The sequence below is a fragment of the Geospiza fortis genome, unplaced genomic scaffold (assembly GCF_000277835.1).
Source record: "Geospiza fortis unplaced genomic scaffold, GeoFor_1.0 scaffold162, whole genome shotgun sequence".
NCBI classification, from domain to species: domain Eukaryota; kingdom Metazoa; phylum Chordata; class Aves; order Passeriformes; family Thraupidae; genus Geospiza; species Geospiza fortis.
This window is the reverse complement of record NW_005054316.1, coordinates 5,191,292-5,212,679: the sequence shown is the minus strand read 5'-3', so window position 1 is coordinate 5,212,679 and position 21,388 is coordinate 5,191,292. Positions and strand designations below refer to the sequence as shown.

Sequence of the window (21,388 nt, the reverse complement as noted above, 5' to 3'; positions counted from 1 at the left end):
GCTATTCCAGGACAGTGTGCCTACACACGGGCTGTGGTCGCACTGCTGCGCCCTGCGAGGAGCCCGGGGGAAGGACTAACAAACCACGCGAGCCCTGCAGCACAGGCTGCCTTGCACCTGGAGAGATGCAGCTGGTAATTAGCAATGCACATTTCTCCTTTCTGTTGTACTAGACAGGCTGAACTAATACTGAATTACTGGTGTTGTCAAACTGTTTCACAAATCACTATTAATTTCCTTCAGAGTTAGTATAACTTGATTTAAAGAATATAAAGAACTAATTTTTAAAGAACCGAAATACTTGCGGAATTTAAATCTCCACTAAAAGTCCTGGGAATTTCAGAGATGACTACCCTGGCATATTTTAAATAGTTTTCAAATGTCAACATTAAATTCCTTACTAATCTCATGGTTATGTTGTCTCTGAAGATAACTGGTGATGGATAGTTATAACTAAAGACTGGCCACACAGGTAGGCCTGCAGAGTCACTTGTGAGGTTTTATTTCGTATTTGTGGGGTTTTTTAGACAGAGAAAGGAAATTATGAATTTGACGTTATGTTTTTAGAAGGTTAATTTATTATTTTAGGATACTATATTATATTAAAGAATATTACATTAAACTATGCTAAAGAATACAGAAAAGATATTTACAGAAAGTTAAAAGACGATAATGAAAACTTGTGACTCTTTCTAGAGTTTTGACACAGCTTGACTGTGATTGGTTATCAAGTTAAAACAATTCACATGAAACTAATTAAACAACCACCTGTTGGATAAACAATCTCGAAATACATTTTAAAGCAGCAAACCACAGGTGAAGTAATGAGATAATTATTGTTTTCTTTTTTATCTGAGGCTTCTCAGCTTCCCAGGAGAGAAATCCTGAGCAAAGGGATTTTTCCAGAAAATATGACAGTAACGGTTTTAACTGCTTCACATTAACTGGACAGACAAAAAGAGATGACTGTTCCATAAGTCACTCAATGAAGATGCAATACAAAGAGCAAACAAAATGTTAGAAAACTCACAGAGTAAGTCAGAAATAAGTTTAAAAGCAGAGGAAAACTAAAAGCATTCCACAGAAGCATCTGAGTTGTGAATAATCTTTTACTTGAGGTGATTTTTTTTTGACTGCAACACATTAAAGTGTTCAAAACAGAGAGCAAAAAAATATGACTTAACAGACACATTCAAAGAAATGTCAAGGATGAAGAGTTTCCCCGGAGAACGTGATGTTATTGTTAGAATATAAAATCTGAGACTTCATGACACAAAACTAAAAATTGCAGCTACTTTTTGGACTACTGAAAATAAAAGCATCCTAAGCCTTCCTTTTAAGTTAATGACCATCGTAGCAGAAGAATTTTGCAAGCACCATGGTCACGCCTCATGCCTTGGCTTGTGTCTCTGGGTCTTGCTCCTCCTTGCAGATCTGGTGTGGGAATACAATCAACTACAGCCTTTCAACAGAAAGCACTTTTAATATGTGCTAATTTGGTATGAAGGCTATTCATTACTAGAGAATGTTGCAAAGTCAAACCAGAAAGGACTGGAATCCCTCACATGGAACAGCTGGTCTTTGCTGAAATGGGTTTTTGGCTACACTTGCACTATGTTCTGGAACAATGAAGAAAACCCCCATTACCCTATTCCCCAATACACTGCTTTTCTAAAAATGGCATCTAACAATGTCAGACCTTCACTAATTCTAGTTAAAGTTGGTGGAAAGACAAAATAAGTCATTGGAAGCTGGAAAAGGGCAGGAAGCTTCAGAAGGAGACTAAGAAGGGATCATCCTTCAGTCACTCAAAAGGAAATCCCAAATTCTTGAATCTGTGATGAAGGCTCTCTTCACAGGTCATGGACACAAGATGCCAGCAGGGCACTGTGGAGAAACCTGAGGATTTTCACTTGTTCTTTTTTGGTTGGTTTTTCAAACAGAAATATTACATATAATGTACATGTTATGCAGCATTTTAAAATATTTCTCAGCCCAAGTAAAGGCTGCCCCTTACTCCAAATCCTTCATAAAACCTCACCGGTAGAAACCCAGAAAACTTTTGAAATAGGAACAGACATCATAGATTTGTTCATTTATAACAAGAATAGCAAATTATTTCATAAAAAATAATTTGAAGTAATCTACAAAGAATGTAAAAAGCCCAATACTTGGGACTAGAAAACCAGAATCATGCTGTTCTAGTGTTGCTACCTCTTGTCTAAAACTATTACACAATCTAATTAACATTTTATCCAAGTGCATTACACTTCCCATTGAGCAAAACAAGACCCAAGAGCACAGCATGCAGGAGCCTGAATATGCCTCACTAACATTGGTGGCAAAACTCCCACAGACTTCAAAAGAGCAGGACTGGGCATGGGTAGCTCTGATTAACCGCTTTCCTCTCTATTTGCAATTCCAAGACAAGGGATTTCTGCTTACGTTTAGTAGTTTTTACGCAGATGGCTACCACTGTGGTTTTTAATTTGGATGAGATGTTTAACAGTACTAACATTAATATTGTTTCCCATAGAAGGAGCAACCCAACACTGGAAATAGGCTAAAATTATGACAATCAAGCAGTGGCTGTTGGAACAAGCATAAACTTACTGTATGTTAAGTGAAGAAAAATTCATAAATTAATTAGGGCCTGAATTCTCAAAACTGCTTGCAAAATAAGAAAAGAAAGGAGAAGAAGGGAGCTGAACTCTTTATTAAAGATCATTTCCCCTACTGTGAGGCAGCCCTATGTAGTAATCTGACAAAACCTAGAATCAGTAGGACTTTTCTGAGAAAACCAGCAGCAGCAGTCACAGGAAGTTTTGACAAAGCTGCAGAGTCATAAAAGGCAAAGAATTATTGAAAGAAACAAACACATTTATAGTTTATCTACGAAATTGGTTCACTTGGATAAAATCCACAAATTGGTTTCATTTTCAAAGGTTTGTGCAAAAATAATGGGGACAAAGAAATAGCTATATCCATCGCTCATGCTGAACTCCTGTCTATTTTGAACAGCTGCCTTTTCATTAACAGGCAGAAACCGTACAACCAGGGGAAAAATTGAACACTGACATAAAGTCAAATACAGCTTTTATAAGACTCTGTCTATTAAAGTAGTTAATAATCTACCAAAGTATTAGCTTGATACATACTGCTGTCATCCAGAGATGTCACAGTATTAGAGGTGCTGATAATAATATGCACTTTTGGACTTGGCACTCTGTCTCTCATCACTGGGTACATAAATGCCTAGCAAGCATGGTGTACTTTGGATTTCTGCAGCTCATACAACACAGTAATGAAAGAGCAACAATCCACTTCAATAATTTTGTTTTGTTTTGCTCTTCTCCAGAATGCAGTAGTTTTAAAATATTTTTTTGGAAAAAACACCTATTTTTAATGTGACAAAAAAGCCAGCTTCCTACCTCCCACTTCCAGCTACTATTTCTTCTCTGAATCATTCTCTCTTAGCAATTTTTTCCTCTTTCACATGCAAGAACACTAGGTGGGGAGAGTGACAGCTCTCTCAGCTTTATGGATCTTCCTTGATGAGGAAGCAGTGTGGTAAATATGGGTAGAGCAAAGCAAAATGCATAGAACAGGCTTGGGGATGTTGTTTTGTTGGTTTTGGGTTTTTTTAAACTGCTGTATAAAATACTAATCCAAAAGGAATGCAAAAAATATGTGATCTGAATTACAAGAATATGAATTCATGTAAAGAGAGGAAAAACCTTCTCAAAGAAGACTATGATCTTGTAGAAAATTCAGAAAAGAGAAATAAGGCTCAGTGAGTTAAGAGTGAAGACTAAAATATTCACTTCTGTAAAAGATAAAGTTAAGGCCCTAATATTTCTATGTTAAGTCTTAAATTTTAACTGTGGAGCAAATTTCTGTTTAGATGAACATGAAGGTAAATAGAACAAGAAATACTTAAAAACTAAGGGAAATAGTAGAATGTCTAAGACTGCAACAGACTTATCCTTGACTATCCAAAATGAAGAAATAAGAAAATATTTGGGCAACTTTCCACAGAAACAATTTATAGGAACATTAAGTTAATATAACTGCATGAAATCACACAGTGAGCAAGTTACATTCAAGAATTCAGCCATAACTTTACAGTGAATCACCTAGGCAGTCAGGAATTACCATTACTTCCATCAGGTATTTAGAATTTCTACCCTCTAAACTGCTAATCTTCTATACTCTCAAGTGTTATCCTAGCATCTTGTAGGATTTCCTAAGAATCCTATCCAGGAAAAATCCAAGGAAAGTCTAACAAAGAATCTTGACAACAATTATCCGTAAGCAATAGGAAAAAGGTTTGCTTTATGGATCTTCAAAAATTCAACAGATTTCTTCCCCACAAATTCAGAAACACATGTGTGAGCCTCAGAGAAGTAAGGAACTGGTGACTAAACCCAGGAATACTGAAGACTACTGGGAAGCTGATCCTTTTTTGGTTTCAGAAGGGAGGAATATACAATCATAGATATATACACAGAAAACCTAAAGATGCTTCAATCAATTTTTTTCAAATGTTTCTTCTGTAAGAGGTAAATGATGCATGAAAATGTATTCAAGACATGAAAGCTATATGAAAAAAGGCAGAAAATCATGTGTACATATATTTCTATATATGTGTAAGTGCATACACAGTGTGTAAAAAGTGTCATTTTTGTTAGTCATGTATCATGTACCTCCCTTAAATTTTTAAATATCCTTGTTTTATCCCATCTGCATTTCTAGGTTGAGCAGGATCCTGACTTGTCTTTTTGGTTTGTTTTATTATGTTTAGTTTTGTTTTCTTAAGAGAACATTCACAGCATGACACTCCTGATTATTTGGAGAACATTAAAATTTGGTGTGACATGACCAGCATTTATACTAAATTATTCAGAATGATGAAAAAATGTCATTTAACCTTGACACAAAGTGCACTAGAGCCCACAAGAAGACTAGTTTCTCATTAGACGAGGCCTTCCTTGAAAAATGACATACTATGAACATGCAATTCCATTTCCTCTGAAATTACATATAATGAACAAAAGAAATAGAGACTGGGTTACTTCCCCATGAGAGTAATACATTATGAGGAGCAATTTAGTGGCACATTCACTGTATGTCAAAAAGGGAGGCAAAGGAAAGGAAAGGGAAAGGGAAATTACTAAAACAGTTTCTGCTTCTTCAACTGTTTTTTGAATAGACTAGGGAGAAAAAAAAAAACAGAGGTCAGGATGGTGGGAAGGTGAGACAAGAAGAAATCAGGTGTACAGCTCAGCTGCTAGACTCATAAAAAGATACAGAAATAAGGATGGGGAAAGCTTTACATTCCTCAGCAGTCTTGGATTGTTGGTAAGACCCGAGGTGCGGTCTCCACTTGAAAGGCCTTGCTGGCATAACCATATCATTTAGAAGTGTGAAAAAAAATCCTACCCACATCACTACACCCTACTGTAAATGTAGGTCAAGCAGCAAAATAGCCCATTCAGAGACTGGGCTTACAGTGTACCAGTTAAAAGGTTTTGCCAATAAAAGCTGTCTTTCTGCTGTGGCTATGTGGGAAGGAGATAATACCTTCCTACAGATCTTTTCATGTCTAGGCAAACTCTTGAAAACTAGAAGCACCACTAACTACTTCCTGATGGTAAATTGGGAATATTGGTCTGATATTAAAATGATATTATCATGGCAGTTCTCAAGAGTCAACAGTTAAAATTCTTCACAGGATTTTTGCCTACACTTCAAACACATTCATCCCATACCCACTTATTGCCCCATCCTCAGAAGACTAATTATATTTTGGTTTTCTCTCCTTAATTTAGTCCTAAGATTCCCTCCCTCTCCAGACATCCCTCAGAAATCATCCTGCTGCTTTCAAAGAAGTCCATGGAGGCCAGATTTTCAGGGGGTTGACCCATCTAACTTTCTCTGGCTGCCTTTGAGGTCGTTCCAACTCCAGCGCCTCCAAGCCCAGCAGTAGTCAGGAAATGAGAGCATATGGTAAATAGTTTAACTCACACTCGTTTAGCTTTCAATTCTAGCATGATTTTTCAGTGTTTTCCATCTAGTAAGATGTCTATTAACTCAAGAGTGTCTGGTTCAAGAGAACAAATGCAGAGACAGTGGACAGATACCAATGTACCAAAGCTTGTTGCTAAAGAAAGCTGGGTGTGTTGTACAACTTAAATATCCTGTATCTATTCCGTTTTCTGACAGATGAAACCTGAGTTCTGAACAAATTATCTGTTAGGATTTAAAGTGTGATAGGTTGAAACCAAAACAAACATGATAATCAATATTAGGTTTCTAGGAACATTCAGAACACTGAGATTGCCAGCAGTCATGTATTTACAGACCTGCAGCATCTGCCAAATAATAGACAACGAATCCAATAATAGACAATAAAGCCTGTTGTAAAGCCACTTGCAATAGCAGCTGTTGCCTCTATTGAGAAAATGTCTTTCAAAATATTACCTTTTAATGCTTCTTTTTTGTCTTGCTCCCTCTCTTATGGAGGCAGGGTGGATGCTACGAAAGAAACAGACATTAATTAGGGTGGATTAGTTCTCCAAAGGAATACAACATAAATATCTTTCTCCTTAATTTACCTGATATTGACCACATACACAGTGTAATTCCAGTTCTGGAAAGTACGGTTCAGCTGAAAAACAGGAAGACATTGATCACATGAATGGTGAGATGTTAATGGGGCTCTTTGTTGCTTAAAGCTGTGTTAGAATTTCACCCTTCTGCCCCTTGAGAAGTCCCCTTCAGTTTTGCAAAGCAAAGAGAACACTCACTTTTCAGTGAGGTGACTGTTGTACAACTGGTAGTGAGAGATGTGGCTTTTTGTGGACAGAAGGAAATCTGTATAAGGTCACGACAGAGCGAACAGGTGAGCGCACAGGATCCTGACTTTTTCCTTTTCTCCCTCTCTTCCACATCTTAAATCCTCAGATTTATACACTTTGAATAGAATAGATTTACTGAAAAAGCTATCAGCTAGATTTTCACCTGAAAGTCTTCAAACATATGATGATCTTCTTTTCAGACCTTTGTACTCTTTATTCTGAGTGCTCAACAGCTGCTCTGTTTTCCTCCAAGAGACACCTTTGCATGCTCTTAAACCTTTCTAGTTTCTTTGGCTCAGGCATCTATGTACTTTGCCTGGGTACTGCTGCTAAGGGAACAGCCTTGGAAGGTGTGCCTAACTGCAATTCTGTTCTGTAGATTATTATATATATATATTCTGGTTTATGGGTGCCTTAGCTTCTGATAGCTGAAATCTCCAAGTTTCTTAAATGAAAAAATAGTTGTTATATTTCATGATATCGTATATTCGCATAAGTAGTTAGTATAAAGGTTTCAAAAATTGTGTGACTGGGACTATGTGAAGTGTCAAAAAGGACAGAGAATATCTTTATTCAGACAGTAAGAACCTCTAGAGGCAAGAACTTCAAAAATCCCTCACCTGGAGTCAAGCTTATGTCTGCTAAAATAGGTTGAAAAACCACGGGCTACTAGAAACCTCAGCAGCTGACCTGTGGCAGAAACCTTTTGAAGTAGCAAACATTAGGATAAATTGGAAAAGTTTATTGCTTCCCACAAATCAACACTGCCGGGTGTTTCTATGATTTCTACCATAATATAGCTTCAAAACCATATTAGCACTTGGGGAGAAAGTTGTTGTCCTGTATAGTGATGTTTGAACCCAGACATGTACCTCTTTGTGTGGACAATTCTGATTTCTCCATACTTTCCAAAATCTCACTTACTACCTACATTTCTTAGGAAGCTAGCTAGTATAGCACAGACATTTTAAATTTAATCCATAGTGCTGAAGAGCCCCAGCTAGACCTGAATTTATTACTGCACAAATAAATAAAAGAAAGATATTTGGAGAACACATGCGAAGAGTTTTTTTGGTAGTCTCTTTTTGCTTTTTTTTCCCAATTGATAACAGTGATGGGACAGATTCATATATGTAATCACATAGGAAAGAAAACTTAACTTACCCATTCTGCAACGACATCATGTACTTTTGACACTGAGTTGGGGTTGGAACTAGAGACAACTATTGATATCCTGTAGAATAGCCCACCTGTCCGTTAAAAACAGCATCGTAATGTTAGAAACTGATCAAATTTAGCTTTTTAATAATGAGATTTTAGCTTCATGATTAATATAAAAATTGTGCTGAACCCCAGATACAAGGCCACCTCACACTCTCGTTGGCATTTAATCTCTGAAATGAATAAATTCTGCAGGTTTGGGCCCATTCTCGTTAGTCCTGTTGATTTTGACAAGAATTCCCTCCCCCTCCATATTTTCAGAGGCACTTGAAATGTGACATGGAAATTCACAGACAACATACATCTAAATAGTATTTTGCATATGCCTCTAATGTGGTGTGTAAAATCAAGTTCATGACAGTGCCAGGAATTTTAAAAACTATTATAATTAATGAAGTCTGTAAACACAGATAAATTCTGCTCCTACACATATTGTTATAATATTGTTATATGTTTCAGAATTGAACCACTGCAGATTGGAGTTTAAATATTGTGAGAGCAAACAAAGCTCATCAATTAAATGTAGGAAGGTAACTGAGGACAGAATTAGGTGTGAGAAGGGATATAGAGCTCTTGTTTCCAAAGTACAGGCTTGCTCTGAGGCCTGGCAATGGCTAGACAGTAGAAGAACCCATATTAGCTTTACAAAACTGGCAGCTGAACAAACCATCTTTCAGTCACAAAATGTGTAACACTTGGCTTGGTGCAATTTTATATTCAAAAAACTGTTTTGAAATGGCACAGTGTAAATATAAATTCTCTTTAAGCTCATGAGTGGGTAGGCAACATTACAAGATTTCACATCTAATAAATAACATCAATTCATTTCATAGTTATGCTCTGTGTTAAAAGTCTGTACTTTCCACAAGCCTATTTTTTTTCATTAAGCTACTAAATATTCCGTAAGCTCTAGTTGAGTGAAAGTTCCCAGGATGTGGGGGAGGTTTAAGAACTTCTGGATCAATTTACTTGCATTTATGTGCATTTGTGGCATTGCTTGGTTTTGGGCTGTTACCAAAGCTGTGGGTCTTGATCACAGATACATGCATTTATATAATCTTATGTAAATCTTACTGACACACTACATAGGTCAGAGCAGGACATGAAAATAATTATACAGAAATCCCTTTCTGTCTCAGATTGGAAAGGAACTGCTCTATCTTTTGGAAACTAAATAAAAGACCTTTTATTCTAAGTATAGCAAATGTCATAATTTTACAACTTCATAGATAATTACTGTACAAGAGCTTGAAGTAAAAGCACCTGGAAAAAATTTGACATCAGTATTTTCCAATTTAAGTGTGCATGCATTGGTTAGAGGCAAGTACTTTAAAAATCCCTACTCGTGAAATGATTGGAGTATTGTTCTTTCTTTATAATATGGAATTAATTATATGAATATTAAGATTGGTAAAAAAATTCTTTTACAATAAAACAGTAAAGAAGATGGTTTACTAGACACTTTCTTTGGTAAGCTATGATCAAATTTGTGATATGAGCAGAATGAACTTTGTTTTGATTTACTGTCTTTTTTAACTCTTCCGAGGAGGCACACAAATTTGGTGCATAGTTTAATCTGAAAATGTGCTTTAGTTTATTATTACTGCAATAGTTAAAAGAAAAGGATTAAAAATTATATTTTTGGAAGTAGAAATTTGGACTTTGGGCAAATTGAAAACACTTGCAATGCCTAGATATCCTTTGTATGTATATATCTCCGTATAAACACATATTCAATTTTAAATCTATAATGCACCATTTGTATGTGCCATACAGATACACACATACAGAAAGTGTGCATTAGATACTCTTGCTAAAACTCATGTGTAATTATATATCTAATTATAACCTTACTTAGATAATTATGTATAGTGACAAAATCACCTTAACATAGGAAAATGCAAAGTATTTTAAAAATCATACACAGTAACTACAAACTAGGCAATAGATTCAAGATCTCCACCAGATGGTGACCCAAAGAATGTTTTAATGAGGTAAAAAAAAAAAGAACAAGAACTAATCTGCATTTTAAAATACTCTCAGGAGACTGTAAAGTAGATAGTAAAAATTAAAACTTATTTATCCCTCTTCAAATTAAACAGTTGAAATCCCACCACAAATTAATGAATGAAAAAAAAAAAGAGTATAAAATTGGTGAAAAGTAGCCAAAGAAAATTTGAAAACAAAGGGAAAAACAGCCTGGAAAACAATGCCCCCTACACCCACTAGCAACTACAAAAATATAATGATCAATCAAATGTGAGTATTTTAAAGAATTCCATTAGGAAAATTACTCAAACACTTAGTTTTGAAAAATCTTCTATTTTTGAAAGTGAAATCCTCAAAAATATGTCAGTAAAAAACATTCATATAGTCCCAAAAAATAAATTGTCATTTAATCATATAAAATATGTGGAAACCAGTCTATTATCCTCACAGTCTCATGAGAGCTGTCTTAGAGAAGCACACAAATATGAGAAATCACACATTAAGGACATTTACTATCACTAAGATGCTACAAATTCCCTTCTGCTGTAATTATATTATTATTCCAAAACATCTTCACATGCTAAATGGTCCTACATCAAAAGAATGAAAGACAGCTACTTCTACATTCAGTCTACAAACTGAATATCTAATAGATAAGATGATTTGGGTTTTTTTCTACATCTAACTTAGCAGCTTGACATACTGTAGTGGAGCTCAGGTCGACACAGGCAGCCCAGCTCAGTGAAGAAGTCACACAAACAAGGCAAAAGGACTGCAGCAGAGCTAGTAAGTTGTTTCAGTGGTGGGTAAGAGGTGCTGTTTTGGCTTGTCCCAGATGGCAAATTGGCCAAGGAATAAACATGGGCTGAAACTGATGACTCATGGTATGTCACAGAAGAAAGTGATGTTTGGATCTGCACAAGAGAGTGATGGATGGTGGCTGCAGCTCTTGTCAGAGTGCCTGTCAAGATGCTCTCTTTGTGCTGAATAAAAACTCTGCTATAGGAAGATGGCAAAGGTACCACATCATTCATTATTGCAGGTCTTGATGACTCCAGAACTGAAGAGAGATTTGCAAGATGTCCATAATCAGCATTTTCAAAATCCAAGGCATTGGCAGTAATGATAGATACTGCTTCTCTGTTTCTGCTAAAGGGTCCATACACCTCCCCCTCTGAATTCCATTCAGAAAGCCTTGGTATGTTTGTTGATGTCAGAACAGCAAAATCCCTTATGTCTTTATCATTGTCCATGATTTCTTGTTCTACTGCCCAGAGAGAGTATCTTGGACTGTCCCCTTGATTTTCAATGGAGTTTTGTCCTAAAACAGTTAGATAATTTCTTGGTGTTTCTGTTGTTGGCAAGTTTAACTCTTCTACATCCCACTGAGGGAGCAAGCTTGGAGAAATTGTGTCAAGATGATTCTGAAAACTTTGTGGGAGTGGAGGTGTGGAATAGGTGTTAGGAGTTACACTGTCTCTGAATTCGGACTCTGAATGAAGAAATTGCCTCAATTCCAAAGACACTGGAAAAAATTCAGAACTCATTGAACCGATGCTTTTTAAAAAAATACCTGCATCTTTTTGAACTTTACTTCTTGGTTTATCAATGGTATTTGTTACAGCGTCATTCTTCAGAAGACTTTGAGACTGCTGTGTTTTGCGTGTTCTTGTACTGCTTGTCAAACTCTTAACTCTCCTAGTAACCTGAGTCCCAGATGTACTGATCAAGAAAGGAGCTTGGCTATCCCTTGAACCAGAAGGCTGAGTTCCTGAGTGTGTTGGCAAGACAGAAACAGGCTGATGCCTATTGTTTAGGAAAGTCATGTCGGTTTGATCACTTACTATGTCAGTTTGAATTTGCGTGTGCAAACTATCCGCAGAGTTTTCAAGTACCCGATCAAAAGGGCTTACCTGTGCCCATACAGAGGATTGAATGGAAGGTGCTTCCAGGGAAGGAAAAGGAAAATCAAAATAAAATTCACTGTTGGAAGTCACAGTTAGGTTTGCAAAGCTCATTGTTGACTGCAATTGTGATATTGACTGACCATTACTTTCTGAAATTCTCTTTGAAAAGCCTGGAATAAATGAACTAAAGATTTGTGTTTCCAAAGTTGATACATGACTAGAAAAATTAATTTCTTCATCTCTGTGACCTAAAAATCTAATGGCAGATGTTTGTTCAGAGATACTGTCAGAGTTAGCATATAAACTAATGTACAGCAATCTCTCTGTTGGGGAAGAAAGCTGTTTATTAAATGAGAGCCAGAAATTTTCTGATGGTTCCCCAGAAAACAATTGAGATGCTTCTTTCAAATGATGGGAAACAGTCCAGAAACTTGCTCTTAAAGAGGGGGATATATCTACATATTTTGTTGGAAAATCCAAGTAATCTGAGTCCCAGGAGTCAGCAACTGGATTCATGTTCTCTGGCTCTAATATGGAAAAAGCTGATTCTTCATTTTCATTACTACCATGAAATGCATCCAAATTGCTCTCCAGTGCTGCATTTCTGAGGGTCTCACTTGGATTTTGAAAGTATAATGAATGCTGTAAATAATGAGACCAGTAATTACTACTAGATATAAATATGCTGTCACTTTTCAAATATGTGTCAGTCAACAGCTGTTGATAAATAGGCAGGGTTGTTACAACATGCTTAAATGCTGAGCTTGTCCAGCCTGGTTCTACCAGAAATGATGAAAATGTTAATAGTTCTCTACTGTGTCCTTGGACTGAATTTGTCAGTTGGCTGTCATGCATAAATTTTGTGTATGATTTTTTCATGTTCTGAAAAAAACTTGTCGGTTTTGCATGTAGAATATCAACAGAGGTTAAATTTGTAATGCCTCCTGAGTGATGGTCCTTAATGTGCACAGATTTTCTAGACTGAAAGTCACTGTTTGCTGATAGTGTAGAAAACGTTTTCTTGTCAGCACTGCCTTCTATCATTTCCAGGTAAAAATTTTCAGGTGCCAAGTCTAGCGAATCTAACCTACTTTTTTGGAATGGTGCCTTCTCATCTGTAGGTGGTACAGACAAGCTAGAAAGAAAATGATGTCTGCCTTCTTGAATATCAGAGGTGATATGATGATGAAATACAGGCTCATTCCACCACTTCCCAGACTCTAAGAGGTTGCTTGTATGCATGAAATTGTTTGTGTCGCTGCTGGAGGATGAAACCCACAGAGTTTCTTTTTTGTGTTCGTAAGCAGTGCTGCTGCTGCTGCTGTTGCTGCTGCTAACAGGAGAGTGGAACGATGGCTCAGAGCCAGAAAGATGGAGCCTACTTGCCAAAGTCCTTGCTAGCTCTGCGCTGGGATTTCTGCTGTGAAGAAGAGGAACTGCTGCATTCACAGGCGGCTCTGTAGCTGCATCTGCTGCACCAGAAGTACCACGGAATGGACTTCTAGAATAATTCAAAATATTTTCGTTTGGCAACTGATTCATTACAGTATAATCTAGGTTGATGTTTTCTGTATAAGCAGACAAGGTTTTGTTGCTGTTCTCCTCAGAAGAAGCTGGTGTGAACAAAGTTGGAAGGAACAAGCTGTATGGGTTTTTTCTCTCTGGGTTATCATCTGCTGAATTTTTACTGAAATGCAGGGGCCTTTGCTTCACTGGCCAAATAATTGGGGTTGAGATAATTCCTATTGTTTTGATCCCTTCTATCTTAGATTCTTGCTGCCTCTGTGGTCGTGAATGGGAAAATTCAGGTGAATTTCTCTTCATTCTGAAGATAACTGTAGCAGGAAGTCTGAATTCCTGCAGGTCTGTGTGTAGCAAGCCACATAGTTAATGGATTAAAGAAAATATATGTAACTTAACTCTCTGTTCTTGGTCTAAAAATCAACTTACCAAGAGTGGAAAATAATGCCTGTTAGCCGAGTGAAAGTTTAATTTGCTTCTACCATAAGTGAACTTGGCTTATTTTCATAGTCTTCCTACTTTTTCTCGGGACTTTCAAAGCTAGAGAAAGGACTTAATTGTCCATTTTTTATTCATAATACTATTAATAAGATTGAGTTCATTCTGTCCTTAAAAAAACCAGAGTGAACTGCTCATGGTGAACATTTGTGAGTGGCTCCACAAAAAAGAAGCAAACACTACTTGGAAGAAATTTTCAATATTTTCTTCTTACTTCTACAGCTTATTAAAACCAAACAGTCTGGATTCAGATAAATTCTTTCACATTATGCACTGTACTGCCTGATTGCCAGTGTACAACAAATATCTGCCAAGAGAAAAAATACTTCAAGAGTTTTAAATCCTGCAGTAACAACTGATGAACTGGGGAAAAAAAACCACCCAACTAAAAAAAATCAACCTAAAAACCAAACCACAAACCCCACCCAGATTCTAATTTATTTCTGTGGAGTACACTGAAAAAATAAATCTTAAAAAAATATACATTTAAGCCTGTGATGAAAATTGGCAAAATCTATCTCTCTGTTTAACAACCAGCATTAACAAACTAAAATATTTTAGCAGTACTTCACAAAATGATGCTCAGTCTTTAGGAGACAGTGATATCACAGAATTTGAGAAAGCCTCAAAAGAAATCCTGGCTTTACTCCTGTGCTAATAATAGGTTCATTTACTACCTTATTTTTTCCCTTAATCTTTCTAAATGAAAAGTAAACGATATCTGATACTGTCAACATTTTCCCTAGTAAAGTCCGATCCAGCTCTTCTTTAAGTCAGTGGAAAGATTTCTGTTGACTCAGTGGAAGTGGCTTTGCTCCATAGGAATGGTTCCACTTGGCTCCTGCGCCTGAGGAACAGACAATCCGAGCCTACTACCACCCCGGCTGCACAAGCAGGAGCTGCACAATGTCTGACAATCTGCAGCCTTGAAACCCTTCAACAGCACAGCTCTTTTCGGACCCTTTCCAAACATCCCTCTCCCTTCCCTTGTTCTTTGCGTTGTTAAATGCAATGGGTGACACAAAGTTAGTCCCTTTCACAGAAGAGCCAGGTAAACACGAAACAAATAAACACTGAGTTCGGTTCTGTTTTCATTTACACCATTCTGACATGGTCCAGAGATTTAATCCTGATTTATTCAGTGTAAATGAGATCAGAACTGAGACGTGACCCTTGACATTATGATGGTAGGAAAAACACACCTTAAAATACAACAAATTTGCTTTAGACACAGTACAAGGAAAAATGTAACACAGGATTTCTTACCATTGTTTGGCTTATCGTTTCTATTAGTATCGGGCATGTTAGTGGTGACAGTGGGTGGTGTAGGAGTAGTAGCATTTACAGTAGCTGGTAATAAAGATGAGAAAGAGGTGAACTTGAATGAAATATGAATGTTAATAAGGTAAGACAAAATGGGAACAATGCATGACAATGTAAAATGAAACCATCTACACACAATGCCATAAATGTTAAAAAAACACATTATTTTTTTCTGTACAAAGTGATGAATAGATATGAACTGAGGCCCCAGTCCTGCAATTCTCGCTTGCACTCACTTCAGTGGGAATTTTGCCAGTGTACATTTTGCAGGATCAGTCCTGCACTCCTTTCATAAACTCAAAATCCTCTCATGAGAGCCTTGGTTATGTGAAGACCAGAAAATGCGGAAGTTCTAAGATGCGTGCACTTAGAATGCTGCTTGTGAAAAGAATCTTTGCACCTCCGCAAAGACTGAATATGACAAACAATGAAGAGAACTGAGATCAGGCTTGGAACAGGTGAAGTAAAATACCTATTTTGAGAGCTTTATGTAGAAACTCAGCTCCACTCTTCCCACTGACACCAACAGGAGTCACTCCACAAAATCCTGGAGAACCAGCTGAACACTTTTCAAAACTAGGAGGAGGAGCCAAAACTGCAAATATCCCCCACGATGGACTGGAAGGGTATATGTGCTAGAAGAATTCAAAGATCATGCCACTAAATTTTCAAACAATGGTTTGGAAAATAATTTAGTTTTGTTCAGTAACTCCCAGGGAATGCAAATCCATGCACTGATAGATTTTTTTCCTGAAAACCCTTATTTAAATTCTGAAGATTGGCATGGTAAAATCTCCCAGTGTTATATGGCTTTGGAAGATTTTGGAAGAATCAACCTAGGAAGTTTAAGTAGCTATATTTTGGACAAGAAATCACATTTTATGTTTTGCTAGGTTGATTTATCTAGCTTTTTGAGTCCAAAAGTCACAAACTTGTCACAGCTTAGGGAGCAGGTTCATGTTCAGGTTTTAAAAAAAATTATGGAAAGATAAGGAAAAGCTTGACATTGGAACAGATTGTAACTGGGAAAGTGAGCATATGAAGTGACACCTTGAAATATATAAAAAGCTCTTCCATGAAACTTCAGAGATAGATTGTCTGAGGAATAATTTACAAAGTTTCTTACAGATTGTGTCTTACAGCCAGTGCTGCTAAAGGAGGCATCTAATGAACAAAAATGTTTACTAAGCATAATGGAGAAATCAGTTCTTTCATCAGACATAGCTGACATAACCTGGCATCCACAAACTATTTTAATGTTGTTATTGCACAACACCCAACAAACAAAGGAATCCGAAGTGGCCTCTCAGTTTAGACAAAGTCTGTGGTATTGACAGAAAATAGACAGACATATTTTTATGATTTTCATTATTATGACAATAATTATGATGGTGCTGAGTGGAATAAATCTGATCTGGCATCTTATTCCAAAGTGACAAACTGAACACAAGGGACACTTTACCAAATACTTTTTAGAGAAGGAAAGAGTATTACCTTTATGAAAATATTCATAGTCTTTATTGAAGTCTTTATTGATGATCTAAGAAGTTATGAAGGCAAGTTTGAAAGGCAGCATCTTTTATCAGAGGCAATATCTACCAGACAAGTTAATAAAGCTGGGACAAAGGATGAGGTTTTTAGAAAAGCAGGCTTGTTCAGCTGAAAATGTGTCCATTTCTGTAGCCATATTCACTGATGTTATGAAAGACATTTTCTCCCTTCCATACCATACTATTTTAATGGAGGAAAACACTCAGAGATCTTCCAAAAGAATGGACAAAGATATTTATACAGCGATACCCTTTACATATAAAAAGACTAATATTGAATAATTGTGGATGCCTCATTTACCCAAACTATTTGAGTTGCACTATTTAGATTGTACTCTGCTTTGTGAATATGATGCCTGAAAATTACTGTTTAAAATCTGATTATGGACATTAATGGCATTTCACTTTCCCCAAGGAGACAAGTACAATATGCTCCAAGAACCTGAACCAAATTTACCTCAGGAAAATCTGGGAAAAGTACACTGAAAACTGACATAGATCTCTTACTGGCTTTCCAAGTAGAGTGCATTTCCCCTTGAATTTTTAAGCCAAATCTGATTTACTTTAAAATATTGATTTTGAAAGAGTTCTAAGACTTCTTGTTCTCCTCTTATATTTTATTTCCTCCTGTCTCTTTCTTCCACCATTCAGCTGGAAAGAGTTTACAAAGCTAGCTATTTTTGGTGCAGTTGCTGCTGTAATTAAAGTTTAACATAGCATGCCAACACATTGTAAGGCCGGGGTTCATGAAGGCATCGTGGAAATGGGTTAATGTTTTATGGAACTTCAGCATCTGAGCAGAACAGTACAAACTAACCATCCTTGCATGCCCATTGATTCATGTGACATGGAAATCTGTAGGATTCACCTATTCCTTGCATTCCTTCAACTGAGCTGACCTTTAAAAACACATAATGAATTTTTATATGTGGTCATTTTTACATTATTAATCCATCACTAAGTGCCATAGCATGTGTTTCTTTCTCTAAAAGCTGCTGAATTTTGCAGTTTGATGGTATTTATTTTATACCTGCTAATCTCAAAGTATCTAGCCTCAAAATATCTTATTGAGAAAAAACCCTGAATAAAAGCTGGTTCCTTTATTTACGTATCTTCCTTTTTTTTTTCTTTTTACAGATTTACCTACTAATTATACTGGTTAATATTTCACTGTGAAAATGTGCAGGAGGAAAAGAGGTGGAGAAAGAAATTAAAGCAGTCAGTTAATTCAGCTTCGATATAATTGAGACTATTTGGAAAATGTATTATCAAGGGAGTGATCACATTTTTTCCACATATTGTACGAACAGGACACCCACATACTTGATGAGACTAAAGAATTCCTTTCCTTGATATTTTTTATTGCCACTCACCCTCTCATAAATGATAATAAAAAAGAAATGGATTAAAACCCTGAGGCAAATAAAGATTTCCCAAAATGAAACTGTGAAAAGGATCTGGGTTTCTTACCTTGGCAAAGGCTTCCTAGGTTTGCACAACTGGTTGGTTCAATTGAAGAAGAAGGAATTAGATATGAGCCTTTAAAAAGAGAAATCAAGTAATTTAGGAAGGATTAGTTACTGGGCCTAAAACACATTATATCACACAGTGACACATTTCTCTTCCTAATTTCCCTCAGTTGCAAAACTGACACTGCCATTTGCCTATAAGACAAGTTTTCAGTTTCTGTTGCAGGTCAGGAATCCTTGAAAACCCTGCTGACTCGCAAGTCAGAGTCACTCATGTATCCTCCCGCGGTTCTCTCAGCTTTCACTGAATAACATCACATTAAAGGAATGCAGCTTGTGTGTGCTCTGTGAAATGGGTTGAAGGAAAGGGGTCCGTATGGCCATGGGATTTATGTGATCTTCATAACAACGTGTGACTTGGAGGAGTGACCACGCTCTGCTGCTGCAGCACAGGCTACCCAGCGCACACTTGTGAGTAATCTGCCTGGGACAGACACAAGCCAGATAAAAGGTGATTAAACTTGCTCCTCTGCCCTGGGCAAGGGTGTGATTAATATGCTGGTATGCATGACTTATAAACAGATAATGTTATAAGTCTGTACCTCTACAGAATTATTCATAACAACAAACACTACACTTTGATGATCATCTGGAGACAAAACCAAGGCACCTAAGAGGGGCTACAGAAAAAGAACTGGTGCAACTGCATTAATTACACTCCATGTATCCCAGAGGTTCAGCTGCAGATACAGCTGCCTTTGCACACTGTGTTGAACACAATGGGACCATAGAGCTCTGGCAAAATGTGAACCCGCTAGGAGTTTTGCCCTTTTGGCTTTTGCTTTGCCACTTCAGAATCATATTGAGTCAATGAGATTCTCTCATGAAACACACTATCCTTCCACAAAACTAAATAGCCACCACCCATCATCTTGTAAAGATAGCTCAGAAAATATTTCCTGTGATGCAAGAACAAATGAAGCATGGAGCTTTGACACAGAAACTGCATCATGACACAGATACCACTACATGTGTTGCCAACAAATATAGGGCATAATTAAAACAACAAATATTAAATGATCCTCAACAAATATTAAATTTCACTGATTTTTTTAATGGATTAAGAGATAGAGGCAAATTCACTTTCTTGGTACAATTCTTATGAACTCCAGGAAGGATGTTCTAAATGAGTGTACTATCCCCCTCACGAGGTGGGTTTTTTCTCCCAAAATAAATTTGTTAATATTAAACAGTCAATATCAAAACCTACTCTGTTTCACCCCTGTTGTGTAACATGGAAAGATGACCTGGGAGTTGGATGGAAATACTAGGGGTGTTCATATTTTCTTCATTAAGTATTTTAAACAAGATTGTGATTTTATTTGGTGAAACTAAAAAACAAAATCAAATCCAAATTTACAAAACATTTAAGTCAGAAGACTGCTGCATTGCTTTTGCATGGCAAGTGTTTGGCAGCAAGGAGGTACAAGGGGCAGTTCTCTGAGAAGCCTCTCACAGAAGCTTTCCCTATGTCCAACGGAGCCAATGCCAGCCAGCTCCAAGATGGATGTGTTGGCCAAGGCTGAGCCTGTAAGCAGCAATGGTAGTGTCTCTGGGATAATGGATTTTAAAAGGGGGAAAAGTTACTGCACATCAGCAGTTGCAGCCAAGTGAGGAGTGAGAATGTGTGAGAGCAAAATCCAACAGACACCAAGGCCAGTGAGGAAGGAGGGGCAGGAGGTGCTGCAGGTGCCTGAGCTCAGATTCCCCTGCAGCCCGTGGTGCAGACCATGGGGAAGCAGCTGTGCCTCTGCAGCCCATGGGGTCCATGGTGGGGCAGAGATCCACCTGCAGCCTGTGGAGGACAACATGCTAGAGCAGGTGGGTGCCTGAAGCAGGCTGTTGCTCCATGGAAAACTGGCACTGGAGAAGACTCCTGGCAGGAGCTGTGTACCTATGAAGACAGGAGCCCATTCTGGAGCAGGTTTGCTGACAGGATTTGTGACTCCACGAACCTGTATTACAGACACATTGTGTGATACATCTCAGTTCAAATGTCTAAAACTCAGACATCCATATCTGCTTGTCATGCTGGACTTTATAGCCAGTGGAGAGGAACAGGCACTCCCACAGCAAAAGAACTTTGACTTAATGAGACATCTTTTCCAGCATGAGATGCACTGACCTGTGGAATAGCTTTTTGATTCTACTATTAATAAACAGCACTGAGGGCAATTATCTTAGCCTGAAACACTGGCCAGCTGCCTAAGGCAGACACATCCCACACTGAGTTACATCTGAGAGCAAAATTAAGGATTTCTTCAGCCTTTGGGTATGAAGAATCCATGAAATGCACATGAAAAAACAAACAGTTGCAGGCATGGACAGATATGTGGCCATGTTACCCTTAAAATGAGTAGATCCTATCCTGCTATAGCTGTAGCCAGTGCAGGCTTCAGAATCAGAAGTTGATTAAATGCTCCTCAGTTTGCCTGCACTGAACTCTGAACTGGTGGGCAATAGCCATACTTCTATCATTACCTATGTTACTTGTTTTAAAATAAGTCTGGATACCTAGGCTGTGTATGCATACCTTTACATGCAATCTGCACAAAGGTATGGCAATAAAAACAGAATTCTGTCAAGTCTTATGCAAACACCCCACCACAACTGCACAGCTGTGAAAACATTAGTCTATGGAATAAACTAATAAAAGGTAAAACTATGAAAAGATTATCTGAAACAATTTGCCAGTGTTTTATGCCCCATAAATCTACTTGTAAAAGCTTTGTCTGAGAAACTATAAAAATAATACCCCTTGAAAATGTAAGCACTGTTCAGGCAAAGATATGTTGAGATCACTGCTAAATGCTTGGTTTGCTTTCTTTTAAGTTACAGGCCACTTCCTGGTGAAGCATTATTGGAGTTGTGTGAAAAACTCTTTTCTGCATAAATCCTTTCACTGCTGTTAAAAGAAGCCTAATCAGAGTCAGCTTCCCAATGCCAGTGGTTTATTCATGGTTGATAGCCTGACTCATCAACTCTCCTGT

General features: G+C 37.4%; 1 protein-coding gene across 4 annotated transcripts in view; it reads right to left on the bottom strand.

Moving 5' to 3' along the window:
* ADGRG6 (adhesion G protein-coupled receptor G6) overlaps window positions 1-21,388 on the bottom strand; it is a 109,602-nt gene that overhangs the window by 38,546 nt on the left and 49,668 nt on the right. For 3 of the 4 annotated variants that reach the window (XM_005420097.2, XM_031056248.1, XM_031056249.1), the window contains exons 5-9: window positions 18,340-18,408; window positions 15,263-15,346; window positions 8,025-8,110; window positions 6,618-6,670; window positions 6,484-6,537 (exon numbers count right to left, since the gene is read on the bottom strand). In XM_005420097.2, the coding sequence (XP_005420154.1) occupies window positions 6,484-6,537; window positions 6,618-6,670; window positions 8,025-8,110; window positions 15,263-15,346; window positions 18,340-18,408 (346 nt within the window). The remainder of the gene's footprint in view (window positions 1-6,483; window positions 6,538-6,617; window positions 6,671-8,024; window positions 8,111-15,262; window positions 15,347-18,339; window positions 18,409-21,388) is intronic. The other variant, XM_031056247.1, reaches the window with a different exon arrangement.